Consider the following 21,976-nt stretch of genomic DNA (forward strand, 5'->3'; position numbering starts at 1 on the left):
CTTGCTACGCTGTGAGCTCTTGCTGAATGAAGCTAGGACAGCCAATGATGTTTCTTCATTAGTGACAGTTTTCTTGCTTCCACATTTTGGCAAATCCAACACTGAACCAGTTTCATGAAACTTAGCAAGCAGTTTGCTGACTGTAGCATGGGAGATGGGTGGTCTTGTAGGGTGTCTTGCATTGAAATCTGCTGCGTTTACCAGATATCAACACGATTTCGATTCACTCCTCACGTGTTAACCTCTTTGACATGTCAATGGCTGTGAACAAAGAGAAACTTGTAAATAACTCATGAAAGAATAAAGTTACGTTGAAACCAAGCACACCATTGTTTTTCTTGTGACATTACCAATAAGTTTGATGTGTCACATGACCCTCTTCCTATTGAAAAAACAAAAGTTGTATCCAGGATGGCCGACTTCTAAATGGCCACCATGGTCACCACCCATCTTGTGGAGTTTGCCCCCTCACATATACTAATGTGCCACAAACAGGACTTTAATATCACCAACCATTCCCATTTTATTACGGTGTATCCATATAAATGGCCCACCCTGTATTTAGCTGTAAAGGCATTACTGAAGTGAGGTGCTGATGTTAAGCAATAAGAACTGCTTCACAGCCCAAGCTACAGCTCTTATAAAAAATGCTGAAAATGATTGAGAGCTGTGTGCAGGCTCGTCAGGCTCTTCCACGCTGAAGTAATAAACTGTTTCCTTTATGAAATGTCAAAACAAGTCCGAGAATGCTGGAAACAAATTTTAGTCTAATATGTCATTTTAGGTATTGACATTAACAAGTAAGGCCAAAAAAAGGGGGAAAAAGCCACTCAACAAAAGGAGAAATTTGTGTCTACACCTAATGCCATATGGTGTGTATTTGTGTGCTGAATTTAAATCGGGAGAACGTGCAGTCAGTGTAATTAAACTGTATTATAAATAATTAGAAGCTAAAATGACACTATTTCAATTTAACACGTAGCTGAATGCCATTTGCTCAGAGAGGAGGCAATTTACAAGGGTTGTTTTTGCCTTTGAGAGCAATTAAAAATGTATAGTGGAACGCTTGTGCAATGAGTATTAAGCATGAAGGTAAACGAACCACACAGGAACATGCTGCAATATGAAGAAGTTTTTTTTAATCCCTTGTCAGTGATGATAGAAAGATTTTTCATCAGTTAGGTGCTTCATTGTTCATACAGCTCATTTCATTCTGATATCCGGTTCAACAGCTCTGTGTTTCATATCCAGTCTATCACACAAGATTCAAAGCATTCAAAGGAATTTCCCGCAGCATAAACATGATACCAAAAATATGTTTTCCCTCCAGTAAATCAGTTTCTCCTCAAGTTGTCTTGTGCATGTCAGGAAATCTTGTTTTGACTTTAAATGTCTTATTTTATGCCTGAGTCCTCCTCATCTCATCTCATCACGGTCTGTCTCTTTGCATGCACCAAAGCTGGCTGAAACTCAAAATGGAAAAAGATGACAATGCAATTTGCTCCAAACGGTGTGTGCCAGATTTGCCTATTAAGTGCAGAAGTTGAAAAGGAAGCAGGAATGAGATAAGACTCAGAACAGTGAGGTAGTGAAGCAGAGAGAGCACCTCTGAGACCCGCCACACAAAGAAGGGTCTTAGCGCCTGAGCTAGCTCTTTATGTCTCTAAACATTAATTCCATGCTATTCTATGGCAGACATAGAAACAGGTTATTGAACTGACAGAGAAACCGCCGAGATTCTCCTCCTGGACCAGCGGAGTATCAGGAGCAGAGCTGGCCAGAAAACAGACGAGCACGGAGCCAGCCGAGCCCCTGCTGACAGAGGCCGAGGTTTCGTCCCTCCCTGAACTACAACAGACGGCTGCAGGCAAGCCAAGCACATCATCTCGACGGGAGACACTTGCTTGCATCACCTTCATCTATTTTTAGAACAACTGCATCCACCTTCTTTTTTTTTGTCATTTTACTCCCTCCTGCATTTCAAGTGTTACCTCAAGTGCAAACTGTTGCAGAAAGTGCAGGATTTTTCTTTACTGCCAGCGCTGTCGGCTTAATCGAGATACCTTTATCACAGAGCAGTCATGTTATGTGTGAGTTATATAGATGGACAGCAGACATAAATTGGTGAATTACAGAGATAATGAATCAGGGTAGAGGTGAGAGTCTCCTGTGAGAGTTGAAAGCTGAGAGTGAAACAGGTTCATCCTCTGATCAATTTCTCCTCTCTGCCTCTCAGGCTGAAGTTGTTTGAATATAAGTGAAATCATCTGGTTTTTGTCTTTGACTGGAATAAAAATAGGCGTGTGGTCTATTCCTGCCGTATGTGAATTTATAATTAGAGATGCCAATAATGTGCACATTGTGTTTAAGAGAATAGAAGCAGGAAATGAGACTGTCAGTTTCAATGAAGCAGGCGTTTCCCAGTAGTTATTTTTTGGAGGAGATAATGAACGGTTCCAGGCTTGGCTCGACAGCACGTCAAGCAAGAAAGGCTGTGGAACGGCAATACAAGCAACAGCTTGGTAAAGACAGGCTCCGCCGACTGCCAGTGTTGGCCAGATGGAGGAAAGAAAAGGAGCAAGTAGTGATGTGGCAGAGGTGAGGAAGCAGTGTGAGACCAAGGAAATGAGATGAAAAGAGAAGGAATAGAAGGTGAGAATTAAAAGGAAAAGGTGGAAATGGTGCGACTGTTATGCACTGTTAGATTTAGTGAATTTAAAGGGCAAGCAGCTTGTCACGAAAAAACAAAAAAACTGTTAGATTTCACAGGCTTCTGAAATTCTGAATACCACAGAGTAATGAAAGACTAAAGCAAATAATACCATTTGAAGTGCTCGTACTGTTTTGCAAGAGCATGTGGGATCTGTTATACAAAGCAGGTGTTGTGTGAAAGTCATGGGGTAAAAATCATGCTGTTTCACCCTTTTTGTTTTAACAGGAACGTCACCCAGATCGAGTTTTAATTAGGAATAACATACATCCATGTCTGCAGCCATAAAGAAATACTTTGATGTCCAGCCTGGATAGTATTCCGGTTGGCCTAAAAAGCACCAGGGGTTGAAAATCCTCAGTGTTAAATTAAGATGCTCATGGAGATGGTGTTGAGACGTTTTAGGCAGCTAACGGCAGCGGATGATAACTCCCTGTCTCGGATGGACATTTTTATCAAGATGTCATGCAGATTTCAAGCCATCCATCATTTTTATATAACCTTAGACTAAAGACAGAGCCACGGTGGCATCACCATGCCATCCAGTGGACGCACAGAGTAACTGTGCCGGCCGGAGGTGATAACTGGTTCTGTGAATCAGAAATTTTATGTGAGGTCAAGGTGAGTTTTACACCTTACAAAATCTAAAGGTTTACAATATATGACACTCTCTATTTATAAAACACATCTTTGGGTAAATAAATATTCTATAATGTTATTAACAGTACTGAGTTGGCGTGAGCAGTCGCCTGAATGTGCAACAGCTGGGTCAAAGGGTGGGTACACAGACAGACCGTGGAGTAATAATGTTGGAAAACAGAAATTATATATAATATGCACACGCACATTTGTGTTTAGGACTAAATTAAACACACTAATAGGATGAGAAATTAGTTTTGCCAGTCAGCTGTAACACCTGAACGCCGCCTGCTGCTGCCGAGAATGTGTGAAAACTGGTTAGTATGCAATCAGAGAAGTTTAAATATAAAGCAAATGGTGCTGATGAATGACTGAGACATCCAGACTCTGTCACACCAACGGGGCTGTCTGATGAATACAAAAGAAAGCCACAGGAGCCACTCTAGTATAACTATCTATTGTGCAGAACATATTACTGCAAAAAACATCATCTGTATGAACACGAACGATTTCACCCTTAACATGTCTTAAAATGAGGTATATATATATATATATATATATATATATATATATATATATATATAATGTCAGATACATAACAACACCTGACATATTACACTGAGCAAAGTGCAGAAGCGATTTGTGCAAAACTAAGTGCAGCCTTACTGCTTCTATAGGAATTGAGAGGGTAAGCAGCAGCCAGGTGCTGATAATCAAACACACTTGATTGAGTGATCATAAGCAAGAGTGAACCCCTGCATAAAGGCAGGAGTCTTAGCAATTTACTGGCCTGCCGCAGTCAGGTGTGTGTTAATGCAATCTCAAGGAGGAACGGTGTCTGTGCTGTCTTAGAATAGCAGTTTCTGCTGCCCATATGGGAAGGGTCATAAGGCCAAACAATATAAAGGCCATCATTCTACGGTTGTAAAGATTACTCACAAGTGTAAAACATTCAAGACTGTTGGCAATCTTCCCAGGAGTGGACCGCCCAGCAAATTCACCCCAAGGTCAGTTAGGATGCTAAATTTTAAAGCTCATGCCAATACAGTTTGGAAAAGGAAGAAAAAAAACATGAACATGAAGTATGGCTTGTTTGGAAATTTTGCCAGAAGATGGGACTCTCTAAAAGGAACATGGCAGCACAGCTTAGGCCAGCAAAGCTGCATCTGAACAAACTACAATGTTGTTTGGAAATCTGAGACCTAAGTGGAAATGTTTGGTTCTTCTATGCCACTTTTCTCTTCTCAAAGTGCTTTATACAACTTGCCTCACTCACACAAGCATTCTGTTCCATTTTTGCACTGCTCATCACCTGCACACGTGTATATATTAATCTGCTTAATTTTATTTTTATTTAAGTGTTTTCTTACAATATGTTTTGCACTAAGTACCGCAGGAATTTCCTAATGTTGTAAACCTGCTCAACATTTGGCAATAAAACCCTTTCTGATTCTGATTCACACCGTGATAAATGTATCATGTGACTGTGATGGGGAACTTGGAGTTCAGCATTTTGTACTTGCATGAAGACTGAAGCAGCCAGGGATCACACCACCCCTAATGTACAGCGGCGTGTTTGGTGAAAGCCAAACACCTACCAAGTGTGAAGCACAGTGGTGTAGGGGTGATGATCCATTATGAACTCCCCTCACTACCAAAGTGTTCTAAAGTTAAGTCTTTCTGTCTAAAAGATAAAGCCCAAATGAGTAATACAGGACAATGAGCCCAAGCATTGCAGCACATCTACAACACAATGAATGAAAAAGAAACATGTTGCAATGGCCGTGCTATTAAATCATGGTGTGCATGTGATTTTTCTTATTACGTCTGTATTTTGGTGTATGCGCGTGCTATGTGTCACGTGCTGTTCATCTGATTTGTGTATTAAAATAATTTTACAATCTGGTAAAGACTTTTTTAAAACTGTAGGTTGTGATACTTCAAACCTTAGACCTCAAAGAGGGAGTACTTTCTTTGACACATCTTAAAGGAAACAAAAAGGAGGACAACATTCCCAGCTGAAACATTAAAGGCATGAATTGGAGCAGACTGTTTCACTTTTCACCTGCAGTGCTCTGCCGTTATACTGCATCTCCTAGCAACAGAGACCTGTTTACCTACAAAACCTGCCGAAGACAGAGAGGTGAACAAACAGCCTGGAGTTGCAGGTACGTCCTGGGACTAAGTAGCAGATTTCAGTGCTTTTGTGTTTAGGTTTTTTTTTTTTTTTTCTGGGATCATTTATATTCAGGGTGAGTGAAAATGGCTGGGACTTTCCTGGAGGATCGCAGCTCTCTCTCCACTCATACAGCAGTAGACAAAGGCAGCACTTATTGCATTATTTCCTTCTGACTCTGTTCTCATTTATTCAGCAAGCTCCAAATTTAACTGGATGCTGCCGGAGCTAAAAACTTAGATGTAACACTTACTTTTATTTGTGGTTACAGCAGTGTCCGCAGGCCCACAGGATTGTTTTTTTTGCCATCCATCACTGTTGTCAGTGACTGTTTCCATTACAGCAGTCACAGATGGCTGAACAGGGGAGGATTGTCATACCGGCTACTGGAGCAATTGGCAGGAAGGGGCAACTGACCAACAACGCTGTCAAACTCCACAATACTACTTACACAGCATCTCATGGTGAAGATGATGAGTGAGACTCTCCAGAGTTTCAGCATAAATCGCACTGATTTGCATTCAAATTTGGGTTCTGACAGACAATTTTGCTATATCTGTCTCAGACTCAGACAGGATGGGATTCACTTCTTATCTCGGGCGTCCCAGTGAGACAGGCTTTACATCAAACCACAGACCAGCTATATATTACAGGCCTAGTTTGGACCACATTGACAACCCTCAGTTTGCGTAAGTGTCAGGACACTTTTCCCCCCGCCCTCTGCTCATCTTTTATAATGGCTATTTTGGTTCATCATTTTCTGATAATGTTATTAGCAAAACCTGTGCTTCTCCTTCAGTGATGAGCAAAGCTCTCTGGTGGCTGGGGGACTCTGTAGAGCTAATATTTGTCCAACTTTGGCATGTGCAGAAAAGCTAACAGAAGAATCTGAGAAATGTCAGTCAAGCTGCACATCTCTGTGAAATCTTGTCAGCCAGAATGATTACAGGCACGTTGTGGATTTAGATGAATGCTTGCAGATATCTTTCTCCAAAGCCTCTGCTTCCACGCTTAAAGGAACTTTATTACTTTCAAAATGTGAAAGTAATAAAGATAATAATAATACATTTTATTTGAAAGTGCCTTTCAAAACACTCAAGGTCACTGTTGAGTTGGGACTTAGAGGGAGAAGGAAGAGATATTTCTTAAATCGGGAGGTAGGGAATTCCAGAGTCGTGGAGCAGAGCAGCTGAAAGCCCTGCTCCCCATGGTTGCAAGACGGGGGGAAGGGACGGAGAGTGAAAGGGAAGAAGAAGATCTGAGACAACGAGATGGGGCGGTGATCTTAACCAGATCAGAGAGATATGGAGGAGAGAGATGATGAATAGCCTTAAATGTGTACAAGAGTATTTTGAAATTGATGCGATATTTGACCGGGAGCCAATGAAGCTGCTGCAGGGCAGGAGTGATGTGGTGGACAGAAGGGGTCCTGGTGATGATACGGGCAGCAGAGTTCTGGACGCGTTGGAGCTTGTGGATGGATTTTTGAGTAAGACCAAAAAGAAGTGAATTACAATAATCAATCCGGGAAGTAACAAGGCTATGGACAAGAATGGCAGTGGCATGTGGGGTGAGAAAAGAACGGAGACGATTAATGTTGCGCAATTGAAAATATGCAGACCGAGTAACATTATTAATGCGTGAATTGAAAGATAAAGTACTGTCGAGGATGACACCCAAACTTTTCACAGAGGAAGAAATGAAGACCGGTGAGTTATTGATAGTAACAGAGAAACTGTTGGTTCTGGATAATGTTGATTTAGCGCCTACCAAGAGGAGCTTGGACTTATTACTATTGAGTTTGAGAAAATTAGAAGAGAACCATGAATTTAGTTCAGCTAAACAGAGGGTAAGGGAGGATGGGGGAAGAGCAGAATCAGGTTTAGTGGACAGATAAAGCTGGGTGTCATCGGCATAACAGTGAAAATGGATATTGCATTTACGGAAAATATGTCCAAGCAGTAGAGGGTAGATAATGAAAAGAAGGGGCCCCATCAGACAGGTATGATTTAAACCAGGCTAGTGGAGTATGGGCGAGACCGATGGAGGCTAGCCTACTGAGAAGTACAGAGTGAGAAATAGTGTCGAAAGCAGCACTCAGATCGAGGAGAATAAGAATGGAAAGTAAACCGGAGTCAGCTGCCATAAGAAGATCCTTGGTTGTTTTTATAAGTGCTGTTTCAGTGCTATGGGAAGGGCGAAAACCAGACTGGAACTGTTCATACAGATTATTATTAGTTAAATGTGAGTGGAGTTGTGTGGCAACTATTTTCTCAGGAATTTTTGAAAGGAATGGTATATTGGAAAAAGGCCGAAAATTCTCAAAATTATTGGGATCTAGACCAGTTTTTTTCAATATTGGGGTGACGATAGCAATTTTGAGGGAAGCAGGAACAGTTCCAGTGGTAAGTGAAGAACAGATGATAGCAGATATGAGGGGAAGCAAAGAAGGTAGACATGCCTTAACCAAAACTGTAGGAATGGGGTCTAGCTGACAAGTAGAAGGTTTTGACTTACAGATGAAATCTGAAATATCAGTAACTGAGGGGAGCTGGAAAGCAGAAAAACAGTGTGATGGGAGATGAATTACACAGGAAGAGCTAAATGGAACCTCGGAAACCAGTTCTTGATGTATGAAATTAGACCTATGCACTTGGGTTATACAGGCAAGTATGAAAGTGTGTGAAAATCTCTGACAGAGAGGTTCAAAGGATGTAAACAAAGGACTTTAAGTGAGTAGGTGCTTCACTGTAAATTAGATTCCCTGATGCGATAAAAGATTAAAAAGAAAAAGAAAAAAAAGCTAGACTGTCAAGAATGAAGCGTGTTTGTCTGAAGTGTTACCTCAGACTCGGCTCTGCCTTTGTTTTTCAGACTCTTGTTATCTGACAGCTTCGTCTCTCAAACTAAACGACACTACCAGCCTCCCATCCACTCTGGATGTTCTGGGTCTTCAACAAACATCGTTAACAAACCTGGAAACAGCGGCTTCCATCAGCTGAGGATTCAGCCAAAAACCGCATCAGTCGAGGAGAAGGTATGACAGCTCAGTTTGACAGCACTTAAACACACCTCTTCAAGATGATGGAAAGTGTAATATTATGTTATATACATAAACTTTCTGTTATTGCTTAAATGTTTCCTCAGACAGAATATCAACGTTCATTTGTGCCTCATCGTCCTACGCCAGCAGGTAATTTAAAGGCTACAATGCAGAACTTTGTGAGCTTGAGCTGTTCATTTATAACTACAAATAATGGAAAACTTTAATAAAATGCCACAGTTTCATTTTGAAAAAGCTAACATTGTTGCTTCAGTTTCTCAGAACCATGTGACTGTAGGTCCTAAAGGAGGGAGTGGTTTCACTAAGGCAGCAGAGCTTCAGGTTAACACCAGCTTGATGGTGAGTGGTTTTTAAAGGTATTGGAAGCTATTCTTAGCTGAGATTTTTATATTCTTCCATTTTTTTTAATAACCTCCTATTAAGAAATCCAAGTGAAAATGCTGCCTGTGTATCCAAAACCTGGCTTTACATCATGGTTACAAAGGGATTATATTTGTTTTAAACTACATGCTATATCCAAAAGTTGGGATACTGTGCAAAATTTAACAAAAAACAAAATGCAAATCATAAAAAGCTTGTATAGACTCACTGGCCACTTCATTAGTTGCATCTTACTAGTACAGGGATGGACCCCTTTAGGCCTCAGAGCGGCCTCAGGTCCTCATGACAAATAGACAATGTTGGAAACAGTCATCCGATTTTGGTCCATATTGTTGTGATAGTATCACACAGTTGCTGTAGATTTATTCACTGGACATCCCAAAGATGCCCTACTGGATTGATATCTAATGCCTGTGAAGGAGGCCATTTGAGAACAGAACAGTTGTAAGGAGTGGTTGTTTGAGTTACTGTTGCCCACCTTTCATCTTAGAGCAGTTTAGCCATTCTCACTGAATGTTTTCTTTTTTAGGCCATTCTCTATAAACTCCAGAGATGGTTGTGAGGTGGGTAAATCATGCAACATTCAAAGTCGCTTAAATAACCCCTTTCCCTCGTTCTGAAGCTTGGCTACATGTCTAATTACACTGAGCTTCTCCCACGTGATTGGTTGTTTGAGGTACTTGTGTTAATCATCAGTTGAACAGGTGTGTCCAAGGTGGCTGTGTAATCAAGTATATAGACAGCATGCCAAATGCTGAAACTGGGATATTTGAATCTTTTCAATTTTTTAGTACAGTTGAAGTCCTCTGGCAGCTACAGTATGTGTATCTGTGAGTTCTTATCTGTATATCTACTTGTAACTGCCAACTGTTGATATTCAGGGTGAACCTCATCAGACTCCCAGCTCAGTGATGAAAACAGACTTCATGCCACTGTCCCTGCTGCAGGTTGAGCCACACAAAAAGCTGAATTCATTCGGGGGGGGGGAGCGCAGGGGAATCTTTCATGTATAACTCTGAAGTTTGTTCTGTGTCTCAGGGTACTGAGGCGAAATCGGGCCTGTGCAGCCGTTCTTGCAGAGAAACGGGATTCACACGAGGTGACATCGCTCCCTTGGCCCACCCTGTTAGTGCTGACTTCTTCACAGTTTTTCTTTGATGTAAAAGCGCAACATTAATGCTTTTTGTTTTTATTTAATTACTTATTTCTGTCTCTAATCATCTAGGTCTCTCTTCTGTCATCGCCCCAGACTAAAACAGAGGCCCCGATGCCATCTATCATTGGACAAAAGGTTAAATATGTTCATGCAATAGTTTTTCACTCTATTTATCAGCACGTTATCTGGATTGTTCAACAACATTTTAATTTTTTAGAAACCCACAGGATATGTTCTGAACACTCATAAAAACCAAACTTTTCCTGATGCACCACTTGATCCTTCAGACTTCATCACACATTATAAAAGCAAGTAAGTGTAATTAAGTTAATTAATTAACTTAATAAATTGTCACTTTTCACCCTATAACTGTAAAGTGCGTTACACTATTTGGCTACCTGCTTATTTTCCAGGTTTTGTCATCGTGATGACAGAAACTGGAAAAGTCCAGAAAAGTTCAAATCAACGAACTCTTGTCCCAGGATTGTCAGCTCTAAAATGGAAAGTGGCTACAATCTTCGGGATACGGACAGGTATGTATGTTATGCTCATGAAGTCGTATCATACAGATTTCCTTTGACTGACATGACCTAGTTTTATTCTACAGGTACATCCTCAGGGGCTAGACCTTCTCACACCTGTGATGATACCTGCATTGCTGCTTTGTCACAAATAAAAACTGAAGTTTTTTGTTTGTTTGCAGTTTGGCATGTTCTATTAATAAAATCGTTTAAATGCATACAACAAATATGAATTGCTTTTTTTTTTGAGTGGAAACTTCGCCAGCCAGATGTGTGAATGGTAGAAATCCAAAGAGGGAGTGAACGAGATGATGCATTGTCTTTGACCACCTTACTGTCACTGACCTACAGAGAATGAGAGGAGTGTAAACTAATGGGAAAAATAATTACAGCCAGGCTGAGTAAGGCACTGATTTCCAAGGATGTCTGTGGTGTGTCAAACTGTTCTGCCACCCACAGCAGAGTCTGGATGAGCAGCAGAGCCTAAACTGAGTAGGAGGCTGAGATTGCACTATTGTGCAGCTACATACTGTGCACCTACTCTGAGCCAACTCTCAGAAACGACATTACATTATCAGTGTAATCCATTCTGCATTATCAATATAATAACTCTTGTGTCAAAACAAGAGATTTTTAACTACGTTGGTTTTTTGGGGGTGTCACCATAGTATTTATGAAAGATATGTGACATTAACAGCCATAATATACACTTAATTGCATTCAGTGACGTGCACAGACATTTTGGGGGGCAAGTGCTCCAGGGGGAAAAAAGAGCACTTTTTGCATATGTGGAAAACCTTTTCTTTTTATAATAAAAAAATCGCACAGGTTAAATGCAATTTGACTTTTATTTCAAAACATTCTCTAAAAATCAAAAATCACACCACAAAAAGATAAAATCTGTATCCAACTCTAAACCATATACATACATATTCTCACGTGTCCATTAAATGGAGTGTACTGCTCTAAAGAAGCATCCTTCTTGGTGCCATGTCTTTGTAGATGTTGATGACCTCGTTGTAATTGATCTCCACATCTTTCTCAATGGCCAACAAGAGGAGATCAGACAACCTTTCTTCTCCACACAAACTTCTTAGTTTATTTTTGATTATTTTTAGCTTTGAAAAGGATCTTTCAACTGTCGCAGTTGTCACTGGTAGTGTTGCGTAGATCTGAATCATTTTGACAAAGGCAGGAAAGATCAGCTGGCCATTATTTTCCCTCAGTATCAGAAATATTTCTCTGAGGTCTTTTGAACTAAAGCTGGAGTGGAAGACCTTTAATTCTGTTTTGAGCTGGTCCTCATCTTCTCCATAGAATTCACAGAGGATGTGGACAGCTTCAATGGCTTCTGGGTTTGGTGGGCCTACCCAGTTAGCATGCACAGTTAAGGGCTGGAAGGACTGAATGATTCTGGCCGTTGGGCTTCCAGTATTGTCCCCTTTGAACTTCCTGTTCAGTTCCCCAGTCATGATGTCCAGAAAGGTGAAATATACACCACTCCTGAAATATGCCTCCACTGACTCAAACTGAGCACCTACTTGAGACACTGTGGTGCTGTGTTGGAAACGCACTGGAACTTTCCGCTTTCTCTCCTGACCAGGCACCACGGTAGGTACTGGAATGTTGAAACTCTCTGCCTTCTCTGATGCACATCTAAATATCTCTCCAAATTTCTCCTCAGACCTCATGGTTTGCAATGTGTGAAGCACACCATCAATTACCTTGTAGGCAGTGGAATGGTCCAACCCTTCTTCCTGCAGAGAATCTGATGCCAAAGCAGTGACTTCGAATACTGGTGTGGTGATTTCCATGCAGAGAATGAACATAAAATTAATGGCATTTCTGTACATCTGAGCATCACCTTGGGCCAGGTTAGGTGGGTCACTGTCACTGATGTCATCAAGGAGCATCAAAATGGCTTTCAAATTTCTCTGAAGTGCCTTCAGTGCTTTTTCCCTGCAAGCCCATCGAGTATCTGACAGCTGCTGGAGCTCCATAACACGTTGTCCAGGAAAGAGAGACTCCTGAAATTTGACCAAGGCAGCATGACGCTTTGGGGAGCCTGAGCAAAAGGCATACAATTTCTCCACCAAGTTGAAAAATGTCACAAAATGCTTGCTGGACTTTGATGCCTCCACTAGTACCAAATTGAGGCAATGGGCTTTGCAGTGCACATAGAGGGCCTTCTCATTGTGTGCACGGATTCTAGCTTGGAGACCTTTATACGTGCCACTCATGTTGGCTGCTCCATCATAGCCTTGACCATACATGTTCTTCATCTCTAGGCCATTCTTTTGCAGAAGCAAGAACACTGTATTCTCCAGCTCCTGGCCTGTAGTTGTATCAACATTGCACACTTCGATGAATCTCTCCTTTATTTGCATATGATGAAAATATCGCACAACAAATGACACTTGCTCTTTGTGTGAAACATCAGAGGTTTCATCAAGTAGAATGGAATACATTTCAGCCTCTTTTATTTCACGTTGTATCTCCTTCCTGATGTAAGTTCCTAGTGCTGCAATGATGTCATTTTGACTTCTGTTGGAAAGCAGTGACACCTGGGGCCTTGTCTTGGTGGCTTTAACTGTGGCAATTTTTTCCAAATGCATTTTCAGCACACTATCGTAGCGGGAAAATACATTGACTAATTCACGAAAATTGCCACGGTTATCACTGGACTCACTCTCATCATGACCTCGGAATGCTTGTCCCTGACGTGCAAGATACACTGTTAGGTCAATTAATCTTGTCAGGATTTCTTTGTTTGTCTGCCTCTCTCGCTCTCTAACTTCCACCCCTTTTACGTCTGAAACATCAAATGCAGACTGAAGGGCCTTTTTCTGGAAATTGATCCATCTAACCATGCTTGTCATGTGCATCTCTGCGCTGGAGTGTTGTTTGATTTTTTCAAGAGCAGTACTCCACTTTCTGATGCCATCAGTTGTCCAGGCTGTTCTGCTTTTATATTTTTCATCCGAGAGGAAAAGCCGACAACTAAAACAATGCATTGAATTAGCAGTGGGTGAGTATTCCAGCCACACATTAGCAGAAAACCACTGTTTCTGGAATGAGCTCCCCTCAGTTTTTGGGTAAGGTATATCAGGCTGACATGGGCCCACATTGCAGCACATTGAAACGTATCTGTCATTGCGCTTTATTTTAAATGTATGGATGTGTGTTGGATCTGTTGGGTATTGTAAAGCTGCTAACTTTGACATTATGTGATCGATCTGTTCTTCCTCATTGTGGTCTTCAGAGAGCACTACATCAGTGTCTGTAGGCCTAACTGAACCTGTTGCTGCATTGGTCGCGGCTTCATCTGTTTCTATATCTCCCTCTTCTGCTATGCTGGTAGATGGCATAGAGCTGCTTCCCTGCTGTGACTGACTACAATGGAACAATAATAATAATAATAGTATTATTATTTATCATAATAATAAGCTTAAACAGATAGTTTTAATAATAACCCATACTGCAAGTCTTGTAACATAGAAATAACTTTCGTAGGTACAAAATAATAGTTAGCTCAATGCCTGCTGATTAAGTTCATTAAAAACTAAGTGTGAACAGCTTTTAAGATTTTTCAATAGAATTAACTGCAAGGAGCAGGTTACATTAAAACATTAAAATAGAACCTGACTCTGCCCTTGACTCTGACCTTTCATCTTCATTTTCCTTTGCTTTCATCCAGGAGAGCAGAGAACTGCTTCCCTGGGCTGCCTGTTGTAGATCCCTTTCTTTCTCCTTTCTCAGCCTCTCTTTCCTAGGCATTATGCTTGCTGAAATTAGTAAATAAATAGACCAAAATGTATGAGAACGAATAAGACTGACTGTGGTCATTACAAGAACAGGGCAGAATGGTCGTTTTCACAGGCAATTGGGAACTGCCTATTTTTCCTTTAGCAAATTAATGTGTTAATGTTGCCAATATGTTACACCAAAAAAAATTAACATGTCTAACCAGTGCTTCTCAAAACTTTTAACATGCACCACCCCCAACACCGTACCCTTCAAACTACCAATAACAACGTCACTGTTCTGTCACAATCAGGTCGGAATTGATGGAGAGTGGGGGTTGCCTAAATGGTTTAGGTTACATTTTAAATGTGTCGTTTTTTTGTTTATCCATATGGATGGATGGAGGGGGCAAGCTGGCAAAGTTTGTCATGTGCAGTTTCTGACAGGCTACTTCACAACAAAACAATTGCAGGTTGGTCTTAGAGGGCAAACAGAATAATTTCACTCGATTCATGGGTTACCTGACTGGTTGGGAAGGGAAAGAGCTGCCGTGTTGTCCGCCGTGGCTCCCAGTCGCTATAGTTAGCCTACTATGCCTACTCCAAGTAGTCCTATGTCATGCCGCTGCTACACGCCTCACAACAAATGAACTGCAAGCGTGTTCACGTGACACGGTGACAGTGAAAAAGCGACAGGGTTCGGGTGTCTTTGAAGAAGGGGCACAAATCAAGCCATTATTTTCACACCTTTTTAAATCGTGCAGCTTTAAAAAAAAAAAATCACGTCTTTCAAAAGGGCACTTTTTTGGACTGAGGGCAAAAGGGCAAGTGCTTCAGCACCACCTCGTCTCTATCTGTGCACGCCAGTGATTGCATTATCAGTCAGTTGGAGAGATGTGCTTATCTAGTTAGTCAATCACATGCAGCTCGTCTGGGTAAAAACGCCTTGTTGATGCCAGAGATCAGAAGAATGGCTAGACTGCTTCAAGCTCTTATAAATGCAACACTAACTCAAATAACCACTCGTTACAACCAAGATATGCAAAAGAGAATCTTTGAATGTGTGGTGTGTCACATGGCAGCAAGAAGCTCTCTCACCAAAACTAGGCAATAGAAGATTAGAAACCTTTGCCTAGTTTGAGTTTAGATTCGACTGTTATGCTGGGATGGTAAAGCCGAAGCATGGAACCATCCTGCCTTGTATCAGTGGTTCAGGCTGGTGGTGTAATGGTGGGAAAGACATTTTCTTGGCTCATGTTAGGTCCCTAAGTATCAGTTGAGCATTCTTTAAACACCACCTCCCACGTGAGTATTGTTGCTGACCATGTCCATCCCTTTATGATCACAGTGTTCCCATCTTCTGATGATGCTTCCAGCAGGATATCATGTGCCATGTCACAAAGCTGACATTTCGAACTGGTTTGTTGAACGCGACAATGAATTCACTGTCTTCAAATAGTCTCCATAGTTGAAGATCTCAATCTAGTAGAGCACCTTTGGAATCTGTTAGATTAGAAGATTTGTAAATTTGTAGCAAATGTGATCCTGTCATGTTAATATGGACCACAATCTGAAATGAATGTTTCCAGTACCTTGTTAAAACTATGCCACAAATAATTAAGGCAGATCTGAAGGCAAAAGTGAGATACTGGCAAACATTAGGATCCAGTGAGTGTGTATGTCAGCCACAGTGATGCAAGACAGGCAATGTCAGTCTGTTGGTTTCTCCAGTGATGTAGTCTGGACTGAATTAACTATTTGATTAACTGCCAGGAGGTTTTTATACATAAAATTTCCCCAGAGGATGACTTTGACTGATTTTGGAGACCCCTTAAGATTTTCATCAGATCAGTTTTGTTTTGTTCAAAATCTACATTTTGTTAGTTTTAGCTATAATTGGTTTAGAGCAAAGGAAATGTTAGCAATCCAAAAAGCTGGACTAAGACGAGTTAACGCTATAAACAATGCTACCTCTCAATATCAGCATGTTAGCAATGATGCTGTGAGTCAGCTGGCCTCATAGCATAGCTGCACACACAGCTTTGTTATTATTAGAAGTAAAGGAAGTGACCAAACAAGAGCTGAAACATCACTTACATGATGTAAATTAACACATGTAATAGTAATTCAAGTTCAAGTCAAGAAGTTGGAACCAAATGTGTGTTTTTGTTTGGTTATTTTTTAGTTTTGCTCAAAAGTGATGTCTTTGCACACACAATCCAGGCATTAAAACAAACATTTCCATGATTCAAACTATATTTCTCATTTAACATATTAATCAGGCTTTTTTTAATATATTAATTAAGAATAAAGATGATTTTTCTATTAACAAAAGGACATACTAAGCTCTGTTATAGCACTCTGTATCATTTTAAACATAAAACGCTAGATGTTAAAACCTTTTGCCCTCTCTCGGATGTAATGAGAGGAAAGCTTGGGGGACTCTACCTTTCTTGATAGCGACCAAAAAAACTGTATAATATTTACCAAAACAGCTAAACAGTAGTAAAAATATCTATCAACTGCTGCCCTGCATTTATAATATGTATTATGTGTGGTTTTCCGTGTAGAAACAAATCTAAAATTAGAGTGGTGAGTCTGAGTCTGTTCCCGAGCGTAGACACACGAGTTGACACGCTCTGCCTCATGAGTGCAAGCATTAATATTTTAGTGTTGGGATAAATATTTCACTCTTTCAATGAGATGTGAGAAAAAGATACGTGGAGGGAAAGAGGATTGGATTACACGCGTGCCCCACATGAATAATGAGTGCAGAGATGAGAGGAGAACAAGGGCCTGGCCTGCTCCATGCTAGAGACAAAGATAGAAAAGGTGTAGTCACAGACAAAAAGGAGTACACAAAGGTCACCCGAGCCTTCACCTGACCTGCAGGGGGGCTTTTGATTGGTGGTGGGGGAGTCAAGTCTATTTCATGTTCCCTCCCCATGGACTTCCCTTTTATGGTGAGGCACCCCAGCTATTCATCGCTGTAATAATCCCGCTCGTCTCTCGTTCGTTCTGGGCACTGACACTCACAGGAATGCTTACACAACACTGACAAGAGTTGGGGGGGGGGGGGGGGGGGGGGGGGGTTTGTTTAGCATGTCATAAATATTTTGTATATCCAAGTCCAGTACGTCCATTTGCACGCACAGACAGTCTCGGTTTATAGAAATAGTGATGAACCAAGATGAGGTGCACTGTCGAGCACATAAAACAGACACTGATGATGATGTAACAGAAATGTTAAATTGTGTCAGTGAAGCAAGCGGTGGCTAGTGGTTTCACCGCTTCACAATTAAGAAATAAATTCCCACAAGTGACTGACATAATCAGACGGGTAATTATTTAATAACGGGAAACTTGGTCTCCTATGCCCACTGCAAGTAGTTTTATTGTAAAACAACTACACACACTGTACACACACACACTCTCTCTTTACCTGAGTCCAGCTCTGATCTGATCATATGGAGATGAGTGAGATGTTGTTAATTTTTAGACACATAATGCCCGGCTCATTTATATTCACAGCAAACAACAGGTTTTAAATTAGCAGCACAGCTACACAAAAAAGTCCCAAAACATCAACTGTATCTGCAGGATTTCCTGTCATTCATGTCCAGCTTGTCCTGCAGATCATCTGGATCTTGGAGGGGCCTTTCACGCCCCTTCATCTTGTCTCCCTGTGTCATCCAACTCCTCCACATCCTCATAGTCCATCTCAGCCCTCTCATACTCTAGCTCCTCTCCCTCAAACTCAAACCCTTCTCCCTCACATATCAGCTCCTCTGTCTCATATTCGACCGCCTCTTCGTCATATTCGAGCTCAGTCCCGCCATACTCGTTTATTGGAGGCTCCACATACCCTCCTTCCTCTTCCTCCACTTCATCCTCCACTTCTTCCTCCTTCACCAGAAGCTCTTCCTCTTTAACATCTGTGTCCTCTATGGTCACTGCAGCTTCATTTGGTGCTTGCTTTGAGCTACTGTTCTTGAGGATGCCATGAATCACTGGCTCCTCTCCTGCAAGTGCCAGCTCTTCTGCCTCTTTCTCTGCTGCCTTTCGTCGTCTCTCCTTCCTGGCCTCACGCACCTCCAAAAACTCTGCAGCTCCCTCCCCAACCAAGACAGCGTCTTCACCTACTATAGGAGGTTCCTTGACTGGGTTGTGGTCATAGGAGAAAAGGCGCAGGGCTCTGAGACGCTTCAGGCTGGGAATTTCTGATATCTTGTTGCGGTCCAGGTCTAGGATCTCCAAGGACTTCATTCGAAGAAGGACTTTTGGGAAGGTGTCAAAGCGGTTTCCGTAGAGCCACAATCCCCTCAGAGCCTCCATGCGCCACAAGTCAGGAGGCAGAGTCTTCAGGCGGTTGTCCCCCATCTGCAGTGACTTGAGGTTGGGTAAGTCATAGAGCACTCGTGGGAATCTCTGGAAGTAGTTGCTCTCCATCCACAAGCACCGCAGATTCTGCAGGTTGCTCAGCTCAGGTGGAAAGCTCATTAGGCGGTTGCTGCCCAAATAGAGACGGGTTAGGTTAGTGAGGTCGCAGACGGCCAGAGGAACATCTTCTATTTTGTTGAAGTCGAGGGCAAGTATCCGCAGACCCTGCAGCTGGGAGATGCTGTCGGGCAGGGTGCGCAGGCTGTTTCCACAAACATAAAGCTTCTCCAGATGCATCAGGTCACAAACACGTGAAGGCAAACGCTTAAATTTACGGTAGCTCAAGTCCAACACGGGGTCTCCACTCTCCAGCAACTCCTCCACTCCAAGCGGAAGTTCCTCCTCTACTTCCTGCACTACTTCCTTCTCCTTCTCGGAAAATTCTGCCTCTTCGCCATCTTTCCCCCCCTCTTCCTCCTCTTCTTCTCCCCCTCCCTTCCTGGAGGAGTTGCCCATGCTGTTGCCTGCAGCACCTTTGTGACTCCTGTGTGAGTCAAGACAGAGTCATTTGATGAGGGAGTGTCTGTGACAAGTCAACCCTGAGCCTGGGAGCTGCTGCTGTTTTGTGGTTGTACCCACTGGCTGCAAACCACATCCTGGCCCGGGCCAGTTAACACTCCGGCAGCCATACCAAAGCAGTTTGTCAAGTGTCTCGTTGTCCCTTCATCTACAGCTTCATCACAAAACAGTAGCGGAAAAGATCTAACAAACTGCAGAGTAATAGTAATGATAATAATAGTAGTAATAGTAGTAGTAGTAGTAATAGTAATAATAGTAATAGTAAAGGTGTTGTTGATAGTTGAGTTCAACAAAATCCAGCTGAATTTTGAGCTGAAATTGAATTCTTGCAGTCCTTACCCTCTTCTCTCCTCTCTAACTTCCTCGGGGCTTTTAAGGGAAAGATAACGCCACCTGTTCACGTGATCCGGTTTCTCTATTAGAAGAGGAGAAAAAAAGTGCCACTAAACAGGGAGCCTACCTCCCCTCTTCCTGCGGATAAACCCACAGTGTGTGCGCACTCAGTGACCTGGATGGCGGCAAAGAAAAACAGCTAATGGAAGTCTGTTCACTAGTTAATGCAGCTGCTCCCCATTAGAGGCCGAGGTTTCCCGGAGTAATAATCCGCGCCCGAGGAAAAACAAAAAAACCTGCACATACTGGAAAAGAACAGCGCTCACTGACTCCCCTCAACTCCTGATGTTGGCCGCTTCTCTCCATCAGTGTGAAGGTTTACATTCAACTGCTGCCTCCCTCCTTCTGTAACAGGAACAGGGGGCATTCACGTCACATGGCCAGTGTGTCCTCGTGTGAGTGCGTGTGTGTGCGCGCGCGTGCGCCGGTATGATAGAAAGTAGCCTCTTAGAAATAAATATATTTTAAAAAAGAAGCAACTTTAAAAACAACTTTTTCCCACAAACAAATTTTTAGGTGTGAGGGTTTGATCAAACGATAAACAAAAAAGAATATTAATAGTGATAAACATTATCCTGATATTTATGTTCATCTGCACAGACGACAAGCAAATTCGCAGGCTTACCTACGCTTATATTTACACATTCGCACATGTATTAACCGCCAGCGCCACTTTTTAATTGCAATTAATAGTTTTTAGATTCATTTTGTGTCTGGAGTATTAGTCCTGCCACAGAGTGACACAGAGCACACATAATCGCAAGCGTTACAGTTTATTACTTTTCCTCGTAAAATGTTGTTACTATAAATCCATACGAAACGAGAAACAGCCTTTCAAAACAAATAAATACATTTGTGGTTTTGCCGTTTGTAGCTACTATAAATCTTTATGTACGGCTATATGTATGTTTGATGATGGAGATGAGGCTCACTGTCCACAATGGTCTACTTAATTTTGGTTTTACTCATTTTTGTAGGTGACCCGCTGAGACCTATAAAATTGTTTGACAGAGCACAAAACTCAAGACTTGCCGTTATGGTTTTTCTCCTAACCAAATCACTGCAAACCAAGTAGTCTTTGGTCACTCACATTCTTATGCAATAGGACTCCCAAGTACAATATGAGATTCTCATATAGTATGGTTTTATATGCAAACCTAAAGTGAACAAACAACTCTGCAACGATTGCTAAAATAATTCTCTTTTACTGTTGTTGCTTCACATTATGGCTCATATAGTTTAATTGTCAAATGTTTTATGTAAAAATTCCATCCATCCATTTGCTTCAGTTCTGTAAATATGTGCACCGTCCTCTGATGGCCAGTAGGTTGCCTGTAGCCACCCTTTGGATCCAGTCTTACAGATCATTAAGCCTTTTTGGTTTAAGTGATGTTGTCACACTTCCTGTTGCCTGATGTTGTCCAACCATGAATCAAAAGTCAGAGAGAAATTCCAGGGGTTAATCCAGAATCATCAATTAATCTAACATGCTTGTTTTTGGACTGTGGGACAAAGCTGGATTGCCTGGACAGAACCCACGCACACTCAGAAACGTCCCAGACTGGATTTGAACCTTATTGCTGTGAGGGCTAATCACCCTACAGTCAACCTTTGATTTCACTTTGTTACACTACATTTTCAGATTGCTTCTGAAAATGTTTCAGTGATCAATACTCTGAATTCCAGAAAAAAGAAAACAACCAAACAAAAAACCCTCCTGATTAAAGATTTTCCGCACTTCATATTTCAGTTCTGTTTTGTTAATTATTCAGATGCCTTTTTTTATTTAGCAAAACGATCGGTGGAATAATTTAGTGCAGGAAAAGTCTCAGCAAATGCCAATAAACAACTCAAAGCTTTACAGGGTTTTAATTTTTCTCTACGTGACACAGATACAGTGGACTAAAGTGCAGCTCAGATTGAAATGAATGTGACACGACTGAAAAATATTCCTACACCGCCGCTCAAAATAGCTCCAACATTTGGGTGAGCCCAGAGCAGTTTTAACTAAAAGGGCAACAACAGTTCCAGAAAAGACTAACTTTGTCCAGTACAGAACTATTCTCTGTTTCTCATAGTTTACCCCACAGTATTACAGGATATTACTGAGACTATTGTAGCGTTTTCAGCCATTTGTTTTTCTGTACTAAACTAATTCAGAATTCAGTTCAACCTTAACATTATACTTTAATCTGAAAGAAACACTGAAAGAAAAACATCCTAAAATAATGAAG

The 21,976-nt window shown here is 41.5% G+C and overlaps 2 protein-coding genes across 2 annotated transcripts; one reads left to right on the forward strand and one right to left on the reverse strand.

The window, feature by feature from the left end:
* Positions 1-7,194: 7,194 nt before the first annotated feature.
* On the forward strand, positions 7,195-10,865 carry saxo4 (stabilizer of axonemal microtubules 4; the record flags this gene model as incomplete). Its single annotated transcript, XM_080863132.1, has 8 exons — positions 7,195-7,234; positions 8,843-8,928; positions 9,852-9,917; positions 10,009-10,095; positions 10,196-10,261; positions 10,344-10,438; positions 10,540-10,659; positions 10,734-10,865. The coding sequence occupies 8 exons, from the start codon at positions 7,195-7,197 to the stop codon at positions 10,750-10,752; spliced, it is 579 nt and encodes a 192-aa protein (XP_080719258.1). The 3' UTR covers positions 10,753-10,865.
* Positions 10,866-18,050: 7,185 nt separating this feature from the next.
* On the reverse strand, positions 18,051-19,437 carry lrrc10b (leucine rich repeat containing 10B; the record flags this gene model as incomplete). Its single annotated transcript, XM_080869350.1, has 1 exon — positions 18,051-19,437. The coding sequence occupies exon 1, from the start codon at positions 19,284-19,286 to the stop codon at positions 18,051-18,053; it is 1,236 nt and encodes a 411-aa protein (XP_080725476.1). The 5' UTR covers positions 19,287-19,437.
* Between the last annotated feature and the right edge of the window lie 2,539 nt (positions 19,438-21,976).

The sequence above is a fragment of the Rhamphochromis sp. 'chilingali' genome (assembly GCF_963969265.1).
Source record: "Rhamphochromis sp. 'chilingali' genome assembly, chromosome: 2".
Classification (NCBI taxonomy): Eukaryota; Metazoa; Chordata; class Actinopteri; order Cichliformes; family Cichlidae; genus Rhamphochromis; species Rhamphochromis sp. 'chilingali'.